Source organism: Neolamprologus multifasciatus, chromosome 18 (assembly GCF_963576455.1).
Source record: "Neolamprologus multifasciatus chromosome 18, fNeoMul1.2, whole genome shotgun sequence".
In the NCBI taxonomy this organism is placed as follows: Eukaryota; Metazoa; Chordata; class Actinopteri; order Cichliformes; family Cichlidae; genus Neolamprologus; species Neolamprologus multifasciatus.
Window position 1 is genome coordinate 30,417,090 of NC_140456.1, and position 13,450 is coordinate 30,430,539.

The 13,450-nt window shown below is 40.1% G+C and overlaps 1 protein-coding gene across 3 annotated transcripts in view; it reads left to right on the forward strand.

The window, feature by feature from the left end:
• Positions 1-13,450, forward strand: part of ctnnd2b (catenin (cadherin-associated protein), delta 2b) — a 206,509-nt gene that overhangs the window by 33,646 nt on the left and 159,413 nt on the right. For all 3 annotated transcript variants that reach the window (XM_085142179.1, XM_085142180.1, XM_085142177.1), the window contains exon 2: positions 11,828-11,964. In XM_085142179.1, the coding sequence (XP_084998305.1) occupies positions 11,828-11,964 (137 nt within the window). The remainder of the gene's footprint in view (positions 1-11,827; positions 11,965-13,450) is intronic.

The following is a 13,450-nucleotide window of genomic DNA, read 5'->3' on the forward strand; positions in this document are numbered from 1 at the left end:
ATATTCAGCGAGCCAGGCATCCAGGCAGCAAAATAACAACACAGCAGACGCCCTCTGAAGTAGCTTGGCAAGGGTTTTTATTGTCATGTAACTGGCTTTCTGCATTCATGCTTTTAATAATACATATTTATTAAATAATGGATTTTTATTGTGGCCAAATGCCTCATAATGGTCTGTTCTGAGCTGCTAACCTTAAGTGATATTCTGAGCGATGCACGCTGTATTTTACAGCACTGCTGTAGGTACAGTGTCAGCTTGTGTACCCACTTAATATAAATGCCCATTAGCATCTGCACTTTTCCCACAGATAGATTTAGTTGGTGGGTAATTAACCCTGAATGACGCTCATAAAGCCATCTGCTATTGTCTTCCAGCAACAACTCAGTGATACCATCACGGCCTGTCCACATGGATACTGTCACTTATTTTGGCTGATTAGAGTTCCATATGTTCTGTGTGAGGATAGATGACATGAACGCTATCATACAGAATATTAGGCTAACACATGTTACTAATCAAATTAATAATGGCTGTTTACCTAAATAAAACAAAACCCCATTAATGCCATTAGTAACATATATATTTTACCTGTCAGTCAGTTCAAAGTCACTGCAGTGAAAGAGGCCTGTATCTCTGAAATGCCATCCAACCTTCAGGACCTTAATTTCAGATCCACACTTCTTTGCAGGTTGCAGATTATGATACTAGCACAAGATGGCAGCGTCCATTTCCAAGATACTGGTATAGTGGGAGGAAGTACTGACACGCCATACATTCAATGCAGGCACCTTGTTATTCCCCATCTGGTTCATGTGGACTTTAACTGGGAACACAGTCCTAATCTGCAGGACCTATAAATGCTGCTGCACCTTTTTAAGGTGAACATAAGTGCTCACTCCTCCCTCTACTTGTCTTGTTTATTTATTTATTTGTTTATTTAGCAGACGTTTAGACTTGTTCTACAGGAAAAGCACAGGTGGTACTAATCAATTAACAGCAACCTAAAAGTCACAGTCATAACTTCATTCAGAGGAGCTTGAAACTGAAGCAGCTAAATTGGGTTTAGTCCTCTCCCTCTTGCTCTGTCTTCAAACCTGTGATTTCCCAAACATCCTTTGTTAAAAGGCTTGTAGCTGCCCCAGGTAAAGTATGATTAACGCATTTATGTTTACCCTTAGGCAACTTAATCATTTAAATGAGGCTGGGGAAAGATCATAGTCAGGATTAAAGCAGTAATTTTCTTTTTTTGCAGCATAATCCATGGGTCATTTCTTTGCTTGTTTTTTGTAGAGCTGTTTGGAGATTTAAAACACAGAATCGCATTTCTAAAAGAAAAGAAAGTTGGGACACAAAAATGTGCAAAATGTTAATAAAAACAGAATTTGAGGACTTTCAAATCTCAAACCCATAATTTATTCACAGTAGAACAAATTAGAAAGTACCAATTTGATGGCAGAAGTTTGTTTTAAAGAAGTTGAGACAGGGGCCACATTTACCCTGGGGTGGCTGTAGCTCGGGAGGTCGGGAGTCCAGGTCATCACTACTTGGGTGGTTCGAGCCCTGGTTGCTCCGGTCTCAATGCCAAATATCTTTGGGCAAGATACTAACCCCTAATTGCTATCCATGTGAATGATAGATAGAAAGCACTTAAGGATAGAAAAATGTGCATGGATGGATGGGGTAACCTTTCAGCACTGTGGGTGCTTTTCCAAATATGGATGCTCCCAATTCCAGATGTTTAAGCTACCAATCACACCCCACAGCCCATCTGTCACTCCTAGTGGAATTATAACAGGGATCCGCTCTGAGCCCCTTCTTGTTTGCAGTTGTGATGGGCAGCCTGGCAGGCTGCAGGAGTTTGATGTTTGCAGATGACACTTTGATCTGTAGTGAGAGTAGTGAACAGGTGGAAGAGTGCCTGGAAAGGTGGAGGCATACACTGGACAGAAGAAAGGCAATAGAAGCAAGACTAGAATATTTGTGTAAATGAGAGGGAGGGGAGGGATGGGTGGAAAAGTTAAAATGCAAAGAGTAGACATTATGAAGGTAGAAAATTTCAAAATACCTGAGGTCAATCATCCAAAGCAACGGACGGTACGTAAGACAGCCAGGTTGGAGTGGGTGGAGATGAGTGTGAGGGGTGATTTATGACAGAAGGATAGCAGCAAGAATGAAGGGGAAGGTTTACAAGCTCGTATGGTTTGAGACAGCTGCAGTGAAAAAAAGACAGGAATCTGAGCTGGAAGTGAAAAAAAGACAGGAATCTGAGCTGGAGGTAGCAGAGTTGGTAGCTGAGATGGTTGAGACATGTACACAGGAGCCATAGAGGATATACTGAACAAAGGATGTTGAAGATGGAGCTGCCAGCCAGGAGGAAAAGAAAAAGACTTCAGAGGAGGTTCATGAATGTCATGAAGGAGGACATGTAGAGGGTGGCTGTGACAGATGTGTTGGAAAAGCTGATATGTATCACCTAAATAGTAAAATGTCTCAGTTTAAAGAAATGACATGATATCTATGCTTGGTGATGAGCAAAAATGGGTATATAGGTTTGCAAATCACTGCAGTCTATGCAGTTTATGAGTTTATGTAACACTGCTATGTTTATCAAGCTGTTCAAGGGACAGCCTTGTGTGAGAAAGTTGTGTGTAATGTTTGTCTTAATATAGATGCAAACCTTTTCAGCAAAAAATCCATTATCCATTTTCATAAAAAAATATTAATAATATTGCTTGCATTGTCTTCAGAAGTCAGCAGTCAGAAGTACAAAATAATGTCTGGGATAAGGCCTTTTATAAATGATGACACCTTGATGTAAACTCACATACTCACATATAGTAATTAAATTTAATTCAGTGCCAAATCACAACAACAGCTGCCTCATGATGCTTTGTATTGTAAGGTAGACCCTTCAGTAATACATACAGAGAATAACCCAACATTCATATAACCCCCTATGCAAGCACTTTGGCAAAGGAAAAGTGGGAAGAAAAAAACTCCCTTTTAACAGGAAGAAACCTCTGGGAAAACCAGGCTCAGGGAGGGGCGGGGCCATCTGCTGCGACTGGTTGGGGTGAGAGAAGGAAAACAGGACAAAAGACATGTTGTTGTTCATGTAGTACAGTAGGAGGATCTCTATACTATAAAGCCGGTATGCTCATGTATTGTTAAATCCAACATTCACTCACATATTAATTCTGTTCTACACTCTCTGAGTGTAAATATGTATATATATGTCTCTACTGAGGTAGGAAAATAAGAGCAAACCCATCAAACTGAGGACTGTGAAATCAAACAATGTTTTAAAAGATGCCAAAAATGCTCTATAAAGCTAAAAGGGACTGCTCAAATGTCCAAGACAGGATTTTAATTAGGTGTCGGTTGGGGTTTTTAATGTGTCTTGTACTACTATCATTGCTGTTTCATTTCTTTTGACATGTCCATTAGGCAACAAAAGAGTAAATCAAATATCACAAAACTCTCAGAGGTAACACAGAAAAGTTAAAGCCACACATTCACGGTTGACACTGGGTTTAAATAAATACAAAGTGATACACAGACAGTACTAATTGCATTGGTAAATGTTGTTAATTTGGAAGCAGAGTCGTGGGTGCAGGGTCTAGACAAAGGGACAGATGACTGGTGAAGACAAAACAAAACACTGCTGCAAGTTTTAATGAGGCAACGGGGGACTGCCCATCAAACCCTCATATCTCAGATAGAAAGTACAAATACCCACATATGCACACACGCTTTAGTGCACTATGCACACACATATGTACACAAGAGGAAATAGAGTCGTGAGTGCAATATGCAACACCCACAAAGAACCTTGCCATACAGAGGTTTAGCTGATTTGCTGCACCTCTGATGAATTCTGTCTTCACCAAAACATGCCTGTCTCAGACCCGACTGATGAGCTTAATGGGTCAAAAGATTAAGCCCAATATTCACCATGTCAGACATGTCAATCATAGCGTGGTGAGCTGCATTTACAATGTTACAGCAATATCAGAGATTACGCTGTGAAATGCAGGCCTAAATACCCCTGCATTACACCGCTGAAATATAGACCTAAAAATCCAAGATTATACTTCAGTGAAATAAAGCCTTTAGGCCTAATCCATATTCAAAGTCTTGTCTCTAGCTGGGCTGTTGGCCTCTGTAACCTAGTTCTGATGGCTGTTATTGGGGAAAGCTGCTTTGTACTGGTCAGTTGTGTGATGAGGGCTTGGACACGGTCTGTCGAGTTGACCTATATTTGGCTGCCTGCCCTGTCTGCAAAATCAAAAACCAGATCTTCCCTTGCGTTTTATTCTATAGGCAAATTGGGCCATATCCACTTTCGGTTTCAATTCTCTGATCAAGCTTGGATGTGTTGTCAGGTTAAAATTTTAATGTTTAATCAAGCCAAAGTAAGGAGAGACTGAACACAGTGCAGGATCAGGACATCCTTCACCATCAATGTAGGAATTTCTAGTGTTGGTGCAGCAATGTATTAGTATGCATGGTGATTTTTTGGGGGGAGGGATTAATACTAACACCACCATGCTGAGGTAGCCCCACTGACAATGCTAAGCTCTACTCACACAGACCTAGGGACCAGTTGGCTGATCGCCAGAGAAAAATGTGCATTGGTGTCACTGGCGTGCTTGGTCGCAAAGAAGTATATGGTACTGCACAAAAAAAAACCTCCATTGGATTGCTTTGGTTGCCAGTAGATTGCTGCAGTAGCACATAGTTTCTCTGGAAGATGCTAACTGGTCATCAACCACTTGCCAACTACTGGCTAAGCAGTAGTGAAAATGTGAATGTGAAGTGCACGGAAGTGAAGTGGTTGGTTTCAGCAGTAAGGCACAACATTTTGGTTTGTGATGCACTTTTTAGAGTTTTACTCCCACTCAGTGGTTGGTGTGTGTTTGCAGACAAATCTTCATCTTCTATGCAAACTACAGGCAACCCCAGCAATTTGCAAACAATGAAAACAACTAGGAGGCTTTAATGTAGAACGTTCATTCCTACTAATGTTACCCAGCAAAAGCCAGCAACGATTCTCCGGCTGGTTGAGAAATACGCATCTTTCCCTATTGAACCTAGGTTGCTAGGGTGTTGTTCATGTCTTTAGAACTGAGGCTGAAGTCTGTAATTATGACGTCTAGAACGCACAATGTTTGTCACCATCCTAGTTTCTAGTAATATAGTTTCAGTCCATACGGTAAGTGCTTCATTGCATAAATTAGTGGTAGTACATGAAAAATCTGGAATCACCAAAGTCTGTATGACTTCTGGGGCTTTTTAAACAGCTTGTCATACAGGTCCTGAATCTATGGAGGAATTCTGACACACTTAAGATGGTGGTTTTGCTTCATATGCCTGCAAACAGGGTCTGTCATAGTTTGGGGCAACATTTCAGCCACTGGTGTAGAGGATGGTGTTAAAATTAATGGAATTATGAACACATAAAATTACTGTCAGATTTTGATCCCCCATGCAGTACCAATGCATACTTGGATAGAAAAAGCGAACACTGGAACACCATCAGTCATGGATTGGCGTCCCCAAAGCCCGGATCTCTAACTTATTGAAGCAGTGAGGAGTCATCTTGACAAAGAACCTTACAAAAGGGAAAAAACCTCCAAATAAGAGCTTTGAATGTCCTTCAAGAAGCATGGAGAACTATTCCTGAAGTTCCTGAAATGACAAAAAAGCTACCTGCGAAAGTTTAGTTTGTGATGAAGAATAAATGGTAGTTGTAGCAAATAATGACTCGAGCTTTTTAGAATTGTAGAAACTCTGTATTTTGATTTATGTTTGCACATTTCAATAAATCACTGCACCTATTTCCCATTTTCCTAGCAACATAAAAAGAAATGAGGTGTGGCTCAAGAGTTTTTTCCACAGTACCATATTTCCCAAATTTATTTTCAAACAGTCTCTTAGTTTTTAATAGAAAAAATACCCAACCAGACTTCAACTCATTTTGTATGCCCTGCATAAATCATTTCAGAAGTATTCCCCATGGAGAAACAGAAATGTGCACTAAGCAAGACAACGATAAAAAGCAGAGATGTGGGGTGATGATGTAAGAGATGTGCAAACATGATGAGTACATCATGGCTGTGCAATCAAGACTAAGCAAATAGATTAGGTAGGCTAATGGATGAATGGGCTTAACAGCGGTAGTAATGGGATACAACTCATAAACAGGCATATGCGGTAGAGTCATAATGCGGTATGAAGAACAGCTGCAGGTCATTTCTCAGATCTAGAAATTTCCAGTAGTTAAAAAGGCTCTGTTAAGCGAACATTGCCTCACTGTTAAAATGTTCATTTGTACCAGTCATGCTGCTGGTGTGAAAAAAGGCCTATTTCCCAAGTATGCACTGCATGCGTGACTCAGCGAGGCATACAGTGGATGGTGGATCAAAGACAACGTTTGATAGCGTGATTCTACTGAAGTGACTTGAATTATCCGTCTTCTCTGTTGAACTACCAAGTCACTGAAACTGCAGGATCTTATCCTTGCGTTCCGATACTTCCAAAAGGAGTTCTAATTTCTTTTCTGCCTTTTTTCTTTTTTATTCGCTGGCCTAGTTTCATCTCCGTCATATTTTGTTTTAAGAATTGTATATCATTTTATTCAGTGCGGAGATTTTTACAAAACAGTTTTCTAAACTCAAGGATCAGGCTTTATTGTCCCCACAAGGAAATTCGCTGTGTTAATAATGTGTGTTTAGGCACAATGTGGTACTCGGTGTGGCACCTGTCAGGCACCAGATTTCACACAAATATTTTGGTATTATGCTTTCTTGCAGCTGCTTTTTTTATAGTACACATATTATTTATTAAAGCAATTTGCACTACTCTCTTATACAATCTTGGTCTTATTTAACTTAAAATCATTTTTATGTTTTATTTTCTTTGTTTGTTGTACACTGTTGTATACATAAAAACTTTGCACCATCTCACAGTATAACGTCCTCACTATGCACCTGCTTTTATTCTCTAAGCAGCACCAGCCATTGCAAGCAAAGATGCTTTGCTATGTCAAACTAAAATAAATACTGGGATCTCAAATATCTGCTCAGAAGATTAAAAAACACGAAATGTGAATCACAACATTTTAGATTTTGTATGTATTATTTTACACAGTTTAACCATATTATTATCACATTATAAAATATCTAAAACATTTACAGACAACAAAAGCAAAAGGAGAAAAGGAGACTCAGCGAGGCTGCGTCTTACTACTACTACTACTACTGTACATCATTTTAAACAGTTTTTTATTCAATGTAGACTGTACTTTTTTACTTTTTGTCATTTTTTTTCCATACATCACAACTTCCTAAGGACAGAACTCCCAAACACAAAAGAAACAGCATATGTATGACCCTCCCACTAGGGTTAAATACCTGGGACTGTCCACCTTTTGGTCTCAGACCTGAGGAAGCGTCTCAGATGAGAGGTGAAACTTAAGAAGTCCAGTCGCTTTTCACACATCTACACAGCTGTATTATGTTCAGTTTTGCTTCCCCTGTCTCAACAGTCAGCTGTGCTAGCTGTTGTGTTGTCCTTGTTGTGTCAAAGGTCTGATTTTCCTGGTTTTTGTATTCATTTCATTTTCTTTATTTTAATAAAACCACCTATTAGTTTATTACCTGTGTTCTGAGTCCTCTGAGTCCTGGGTCCTACCTCTAAACATTTTTTCCTACCAACTGGAAGCTGTCAGGGCATCTCTAGTCTTGTGTGACTGTGCTAACAGACAGTCAAAGAAGAATATAAGAATACTAAGAATACAGAGTGTCACTAAAAAATAAGCATAAGCTTCTTGCTGTTACTTATATCAATTAGCAACAGCACAAAATACAGTTGAGATGCCCAGTCCAGTGGCTTGTATTAGCTGAGGGGAAGCCTGTAAGAGAACTACAGATGTCTATGCTGTCTATGAAAGTGGACACACTCATAACTTAAAGACATTAAAGTTTATGGGGGGTTTCTTGAAATGCAGTCTTTCCTCATTGGCTTCATTTTTCACCAACATGGTACGGTGGCCCTGAGAGGCCAAACGGACTTCAACTTAAGAAAACACCAGCAATAAGAAAAATGCTGCAAAAGCACACAAAACACAATGGAAACAGGAAAAAACAAAACACAAATAGGAAAAACAGAAACAGAAATAGGAAAAAACAGATTTCTAAAGCACAAGGGAAGTGTTTCTGGGGAGACAATAACCCGGCGGACCAGTTGCAGGAACCAAAATATGCTAGGTAAGTGTGTTGTAATCTCATGATTCATTTATTAATACTGATGACGGATTTTTAGGCTAATAGTTAGGCTAACACACTTACCTCTCATCTTTTCTTTCCTCGCAAAACCGATACATCCTCCATTTATTTTAAGTGTCTCCCAGTGCAATTCTTAGCATATTTTGGTTCCTGCAACTGGTCCGTCGGGTTATTGTCTCCCCAGAAACACTTCCCTTGTGCTTTGGAAATCTGTTTTCTCACATTTCAGTTTTCTTTTTTCCTATTTCCGTTGTGTTTAGTGTGCTTTTGCAGCATTTTTCTTATTGCTGGTGTTTTCTTAAGTTGCAGTCCGTTTGGCCTCCCAGGGCCAGCGTAACATGGTGGCCACAGGGGCTGCTGTCTAGCAAATGTTACATGTTTCTTCTTGAAAACTTAAAGATGGAAGCAAACATTTATCTGACTGAGAAGGCCTCAGCGACAGCTGCCATGAAGCAGGACCCAACTCTGCTTACAGAAACAAAAACATAGAACACAGGAGCGAGATTTCCAGAGGGGATGAGACAAATCAGAAAAAGTGGAGGGATGAGACTTTGTGATGATGACTACTGAAAGAGCAAAGAGTGGTAAGAGAAGCAGAATAGGCAGGGTTGAGTTTCTTTTTAAATGGACAGTACAGCTCATGCTTTACAGTTGTGCCGGCAGACTCAGAGAGTACAGATTTCAGAAAATTGAGCTGACAGGAAGAATGTGAAGCATGTAACGGTGTCACAGAGCCAGATAAGCAGCATGTTTATGAGGTACAGTGCATCCTCGGAGAAGGTGAGGCTGAGAGAGCTCAGGTGCATTGTAGCATTGCAGGTTCAAATTCAACCCACAACCTTGTGGGTCATCCTCCTTCTGTCACCCTCCCCTGGGTGCTGCCTAATAAAGCAGAAATGTGCTGAAAAAGATGAGCACGCACTGAAACAGGTCAAGTGAAGAGAAGTGAGGGAGGAGAACACAATAGTGGGGAGGCATGAGGAGGAAAGAAGGAGCGAGAGAGATTACACGTAAGCAGCAAAGTGGGTGGAAGTGAAAGGTTTCGGTTTACAAACAGTGATTTGGGAAACGGAGAGCAAAGGAAACACTCCAAAATGGAAGACACGTAAAGCCAGGTCAGCCATATTAGCAGCCTTCAGTGACCATAGATTGTTGCCTAGCAGCATGCAAGAATAGTTTTCTCCTCTTGTCATGTCTTTTCTTCATATCCCATCAACCACCTCCTCTTTTCTCTTCACCTCGCCTCCATCTCTCTGCTGTCTTCTCTAGGCTGTCATCCTCACTCTCATTCATTTTTCCCTTCACCCCCCCTCCTCTCCGCTCACAGGCTCCACTTTTCTTACCTCGGCATTAGGCTTGTGCTGCCTCATGCCAGCAGCACAGTTTTACGTGTGTGCACGTGTGTGTGTGTGTCTGTATGTGTGCGCCTTCATCATTCCGATCCTTTCCCCAGTGTATAAATCTGGCTGATGCAGCCGTTACACCAGCTCTGTGCTGCATCAGGATTACATGGCACATGTGAAGCCCGTGTCCTCCTACGCTTGGTCAAATACAGGATGACACATGGCATCAAGCATGGAATTTGAGTGTGTTTGTGTGTGTGTGTGTGTGTGTGTGTGTGTGTGTGTGTGTGTGTGTGTGTGTGTGTGCGCCAGTCCCTCTGATGCTGGAACTCTGGAAGTTAGACTTGTGATACCAAAATAGCCGCCCAAATATGTGTTCAGACCTTATCTAAGAGGCAGTTACAAACTTTTTTAAATACCAGACGCAACTTTACAGCTACTGTTCATAGATGACTTACAAATGAATTATTAACCAGTTAGTAAAAGAGTTGTCTTTTTTTCTTAACAGTAAAATAACTACAAATGGTTAAAATAAAGGATGAAAGTGAAGCTGCTAATTTACTGATAAGTCTACATTCCTGCTCTCAGCAAGGACCATGAGCTGTGTGTAGCATCGGAAAGAATATGTGGATACATGCAATGGAAATGAGCTTGCTCTGAAAGGTAGCTGGGCTCTCTTGTTCATACAGCAGAGGCTCAGAATGGTGCACATCCACATCAAAAGCAGTAGGTGAGGTGACTCAGGCATCTGACACCTCTTAGGTGAGGTGTTCTGGCCCTGGGGAAGACCGAAGACATGGGAAAACCTCAGTGTAACCCCAAGAAAAGCTGGAGGAGCTGGTTAGGAAGAGGAAGGTGTTCTCACCTCTGCTTAGACTGTTGAACCTGCGACCCAGATAAGAGGCAGAACATGGATGGCTGCATATTATGAAGTGTTACCTGTGCAGATTAGCTCTACAGTAGACATGTTATGTTCGATCTGCTTCAGTGTTGTTACTAAATCTATATCTTTTTATTTTGTCAGGAACAAAATATTGTAGCACTCTTAGCAACACATTATAGCACGACCTGTGACTAAGGATAAAACTCCCCTCTAAATAAGTGAAAGTTTTATGCATTTTATTTGAAATTACAGTGTAAATATATACAATATAAATGGTAGGTATGGTAGAATAAAAAGGTAACAAATCAGGTTTTTAAAGGAAACAAAGAAATAATTATACCGTAAGTAAATTTGAGTACAGTGGTCCCTCGTTTATTGCGGGTGTTACGTTCTAAAAATAACCTGCGATAGGTGAAATCTGCGAAGTAGCCAACTTTATTTTTTATTATTATAGATGTTTTAAGGCTGTAAAACCCATCACTCCACACTTTATACACTTTTCTCAGACAGTCATGAACATTTTCACACTTTTCTCTCTTGTTTAAACACTCTCAAAGTTAAAACCTTCTTAGAAAAATAAGTCCAGTATTATAGAATGAAACCAAAGATCAAACCCTGTTTTCAGGTCCAGAACATGGAAATAGAGCAGCTGCGAGATAATCAATAGTGCAGAAGTAGAGGAAGCAAGAAGAATGAGTTGAATAAAGTTTTACTTACCTGACTGTTTTGTTTCGCTTAATGCGTCTTATAATCCTTTGACGTTGACACTGTTGTGTTTGCTGTCTTCTGCTAGCGAAGATTTATGTAAATTTGACAAGCTGAACGCATTCTGTGCTGTACAGGAGACACAGCACGAGATTGATTGAAAATTGTCTACAACCAAGCAGGACGCTGAACACAATGCGCTGTAAACACACAATTTTTTAAAATGTGTGTCTACAAAATTTGATTCTCCATTATCTCTGTAGAGTATGCTCCCTCTTCTCGCTGGCCTACATTTGTTTTGCCCCCGTGCACCTGTCCTTGATGCATCACTGCCCTTTTTTAAATGCATGCTACAATAAGCTCTAGCTACCTATGACCTGAATCTGAAAAAGTCAGAAAGAAAATGCAAATAAAGAGCGGAGCAGTAGTCTTTTAGCAGGTTTTGTCAGTGACCAAATAGATTTTTTTTTCCAAATGGATTTGTTACACAGCTCCACATCCAACCTCCACTCATGTGTGCATGATGAGTGTAAAAATTATGTCCCACTCTAAATGTTGGGATGTGAGTGTCTAATAGTAAAAGACTTGCATGTTCCCTTGTTTTCCAGGAGGTATGCCAGTGCCTGAGGTGGCGTCTGACACTGCCAGTGCTGCTACCATGTTGAGCCCCGTCCTCAATGCCTCCAACGGAGACGGCTCCGAGTCTGAAACCACCTCCGCCATCCTCGCCTCAGTCAAGGAACAGGTTAGAAGTCCGTGTGTGTGCATGTGCGTGTGAGCGTTCTTGCGAGTTTGCGTGCGACGTAAATGGAGGGCTGTCACAATTAATGAAATATGATCACCAGAATGTAGTGAGGATAATTCCCCATCCTTTCGGGGCGAAACAAGCTGACGGTAAACAGTAAACACAAATGATGGAATGCCCATCTGAGCTAATGTGTCACAAATATGTCACCACATTTTGATCTGTTAGGAGAGAGCCTTGGGCTACAGATGCTCAGTATTATTTTTGAAAATACCCTAATGCAGTAGGACGCATCATTCGCCCACATTTTGTCAAAGTCTGAGCAGCTTTGTTGGAAATTCTATGTGTGACTAAGCATCCAGCAGATTTTTTTACAGTACAGTCAAGATTGAGCAACACAGCTGGACTGTGTTTTGTGTTGGTTATGCATTAATGAAGGCTAAAGACTTTAACGATTTTTTATTTAAAATCCCTTTTCTGAATACACTTAACTCAGGTATGCTAATTTTAAATTGTACGGATTTAGTTGTATATATAACAGTAAGTCGTGTAATGTTGTGTTATAATTATCAGGCTTTTAATACATGAGCTTGTGGTAAAAAAAAAATACTGCAAAAGACAATGAATTTGAATAAAACACATGGAAATAGAAAAAATAAAACCAGAGTTGCATAAGATACAATGAAAGTGGACCAAGATATTCACAAAACAAGTTTTTTTTAGAGAGACATTAACATGATAGAACAGATGCAGAAGTGACAGATGTTATTAGCCATTTACTGGTAGCTACTGCGTTATTGTCTCTCCAAAAACACTTCCTTTGTGGTTTGTGAGTTTTGTTTTGTTTTTGTTGGGTTTTTTTGTGAGATTTTGCAGTCTTTTTCTATTTACTGCCCTTTTTTAAACTTGCAGTGCATTTGACCTTTCAGGGCCACTGTATGTAATCAACCAACCCATAACCGAAGATAAATGTGATACCACCTTAATAAGCAGGTTTCAAAGAACTGGTCAGACCCGTGATTATCTATATCATAATTTTGACTAAGGTAAGAAATGAAATGTCTTGAGGGAAGCACGGTGCCACAAAGTTCTACACATAGAGGCTTTGTTTGGATTTATTGTTTCCCCAACTGTTGAAAAGGCCAATAGCACTGGATTTATTTGGAATCGTGCAACAAAAGCTGGGTAAATACTACACTAAACAAAGTTAATTCTTCAGCTCTAATCTGCTTTGAACTGTCAAAACAAACACTGGTGCATTTCAGATTCGATGCTCATTATTGCAGCTTATAGTACATTATGTTACATACAGCATATGCATCAACACAGGAGTGTTGGGATCCTAAAGAATGAGACAAGAAACAGAAGAGTTGAAGGAAAAAAACCCTTTCTATTAGTTATAATGCTCATGATGGCAAGTTCATACAACAAGATGAATAAAGCAGTAGAGTGCTAAGTAGAAAAGCACTATATGACTCAGCCCATT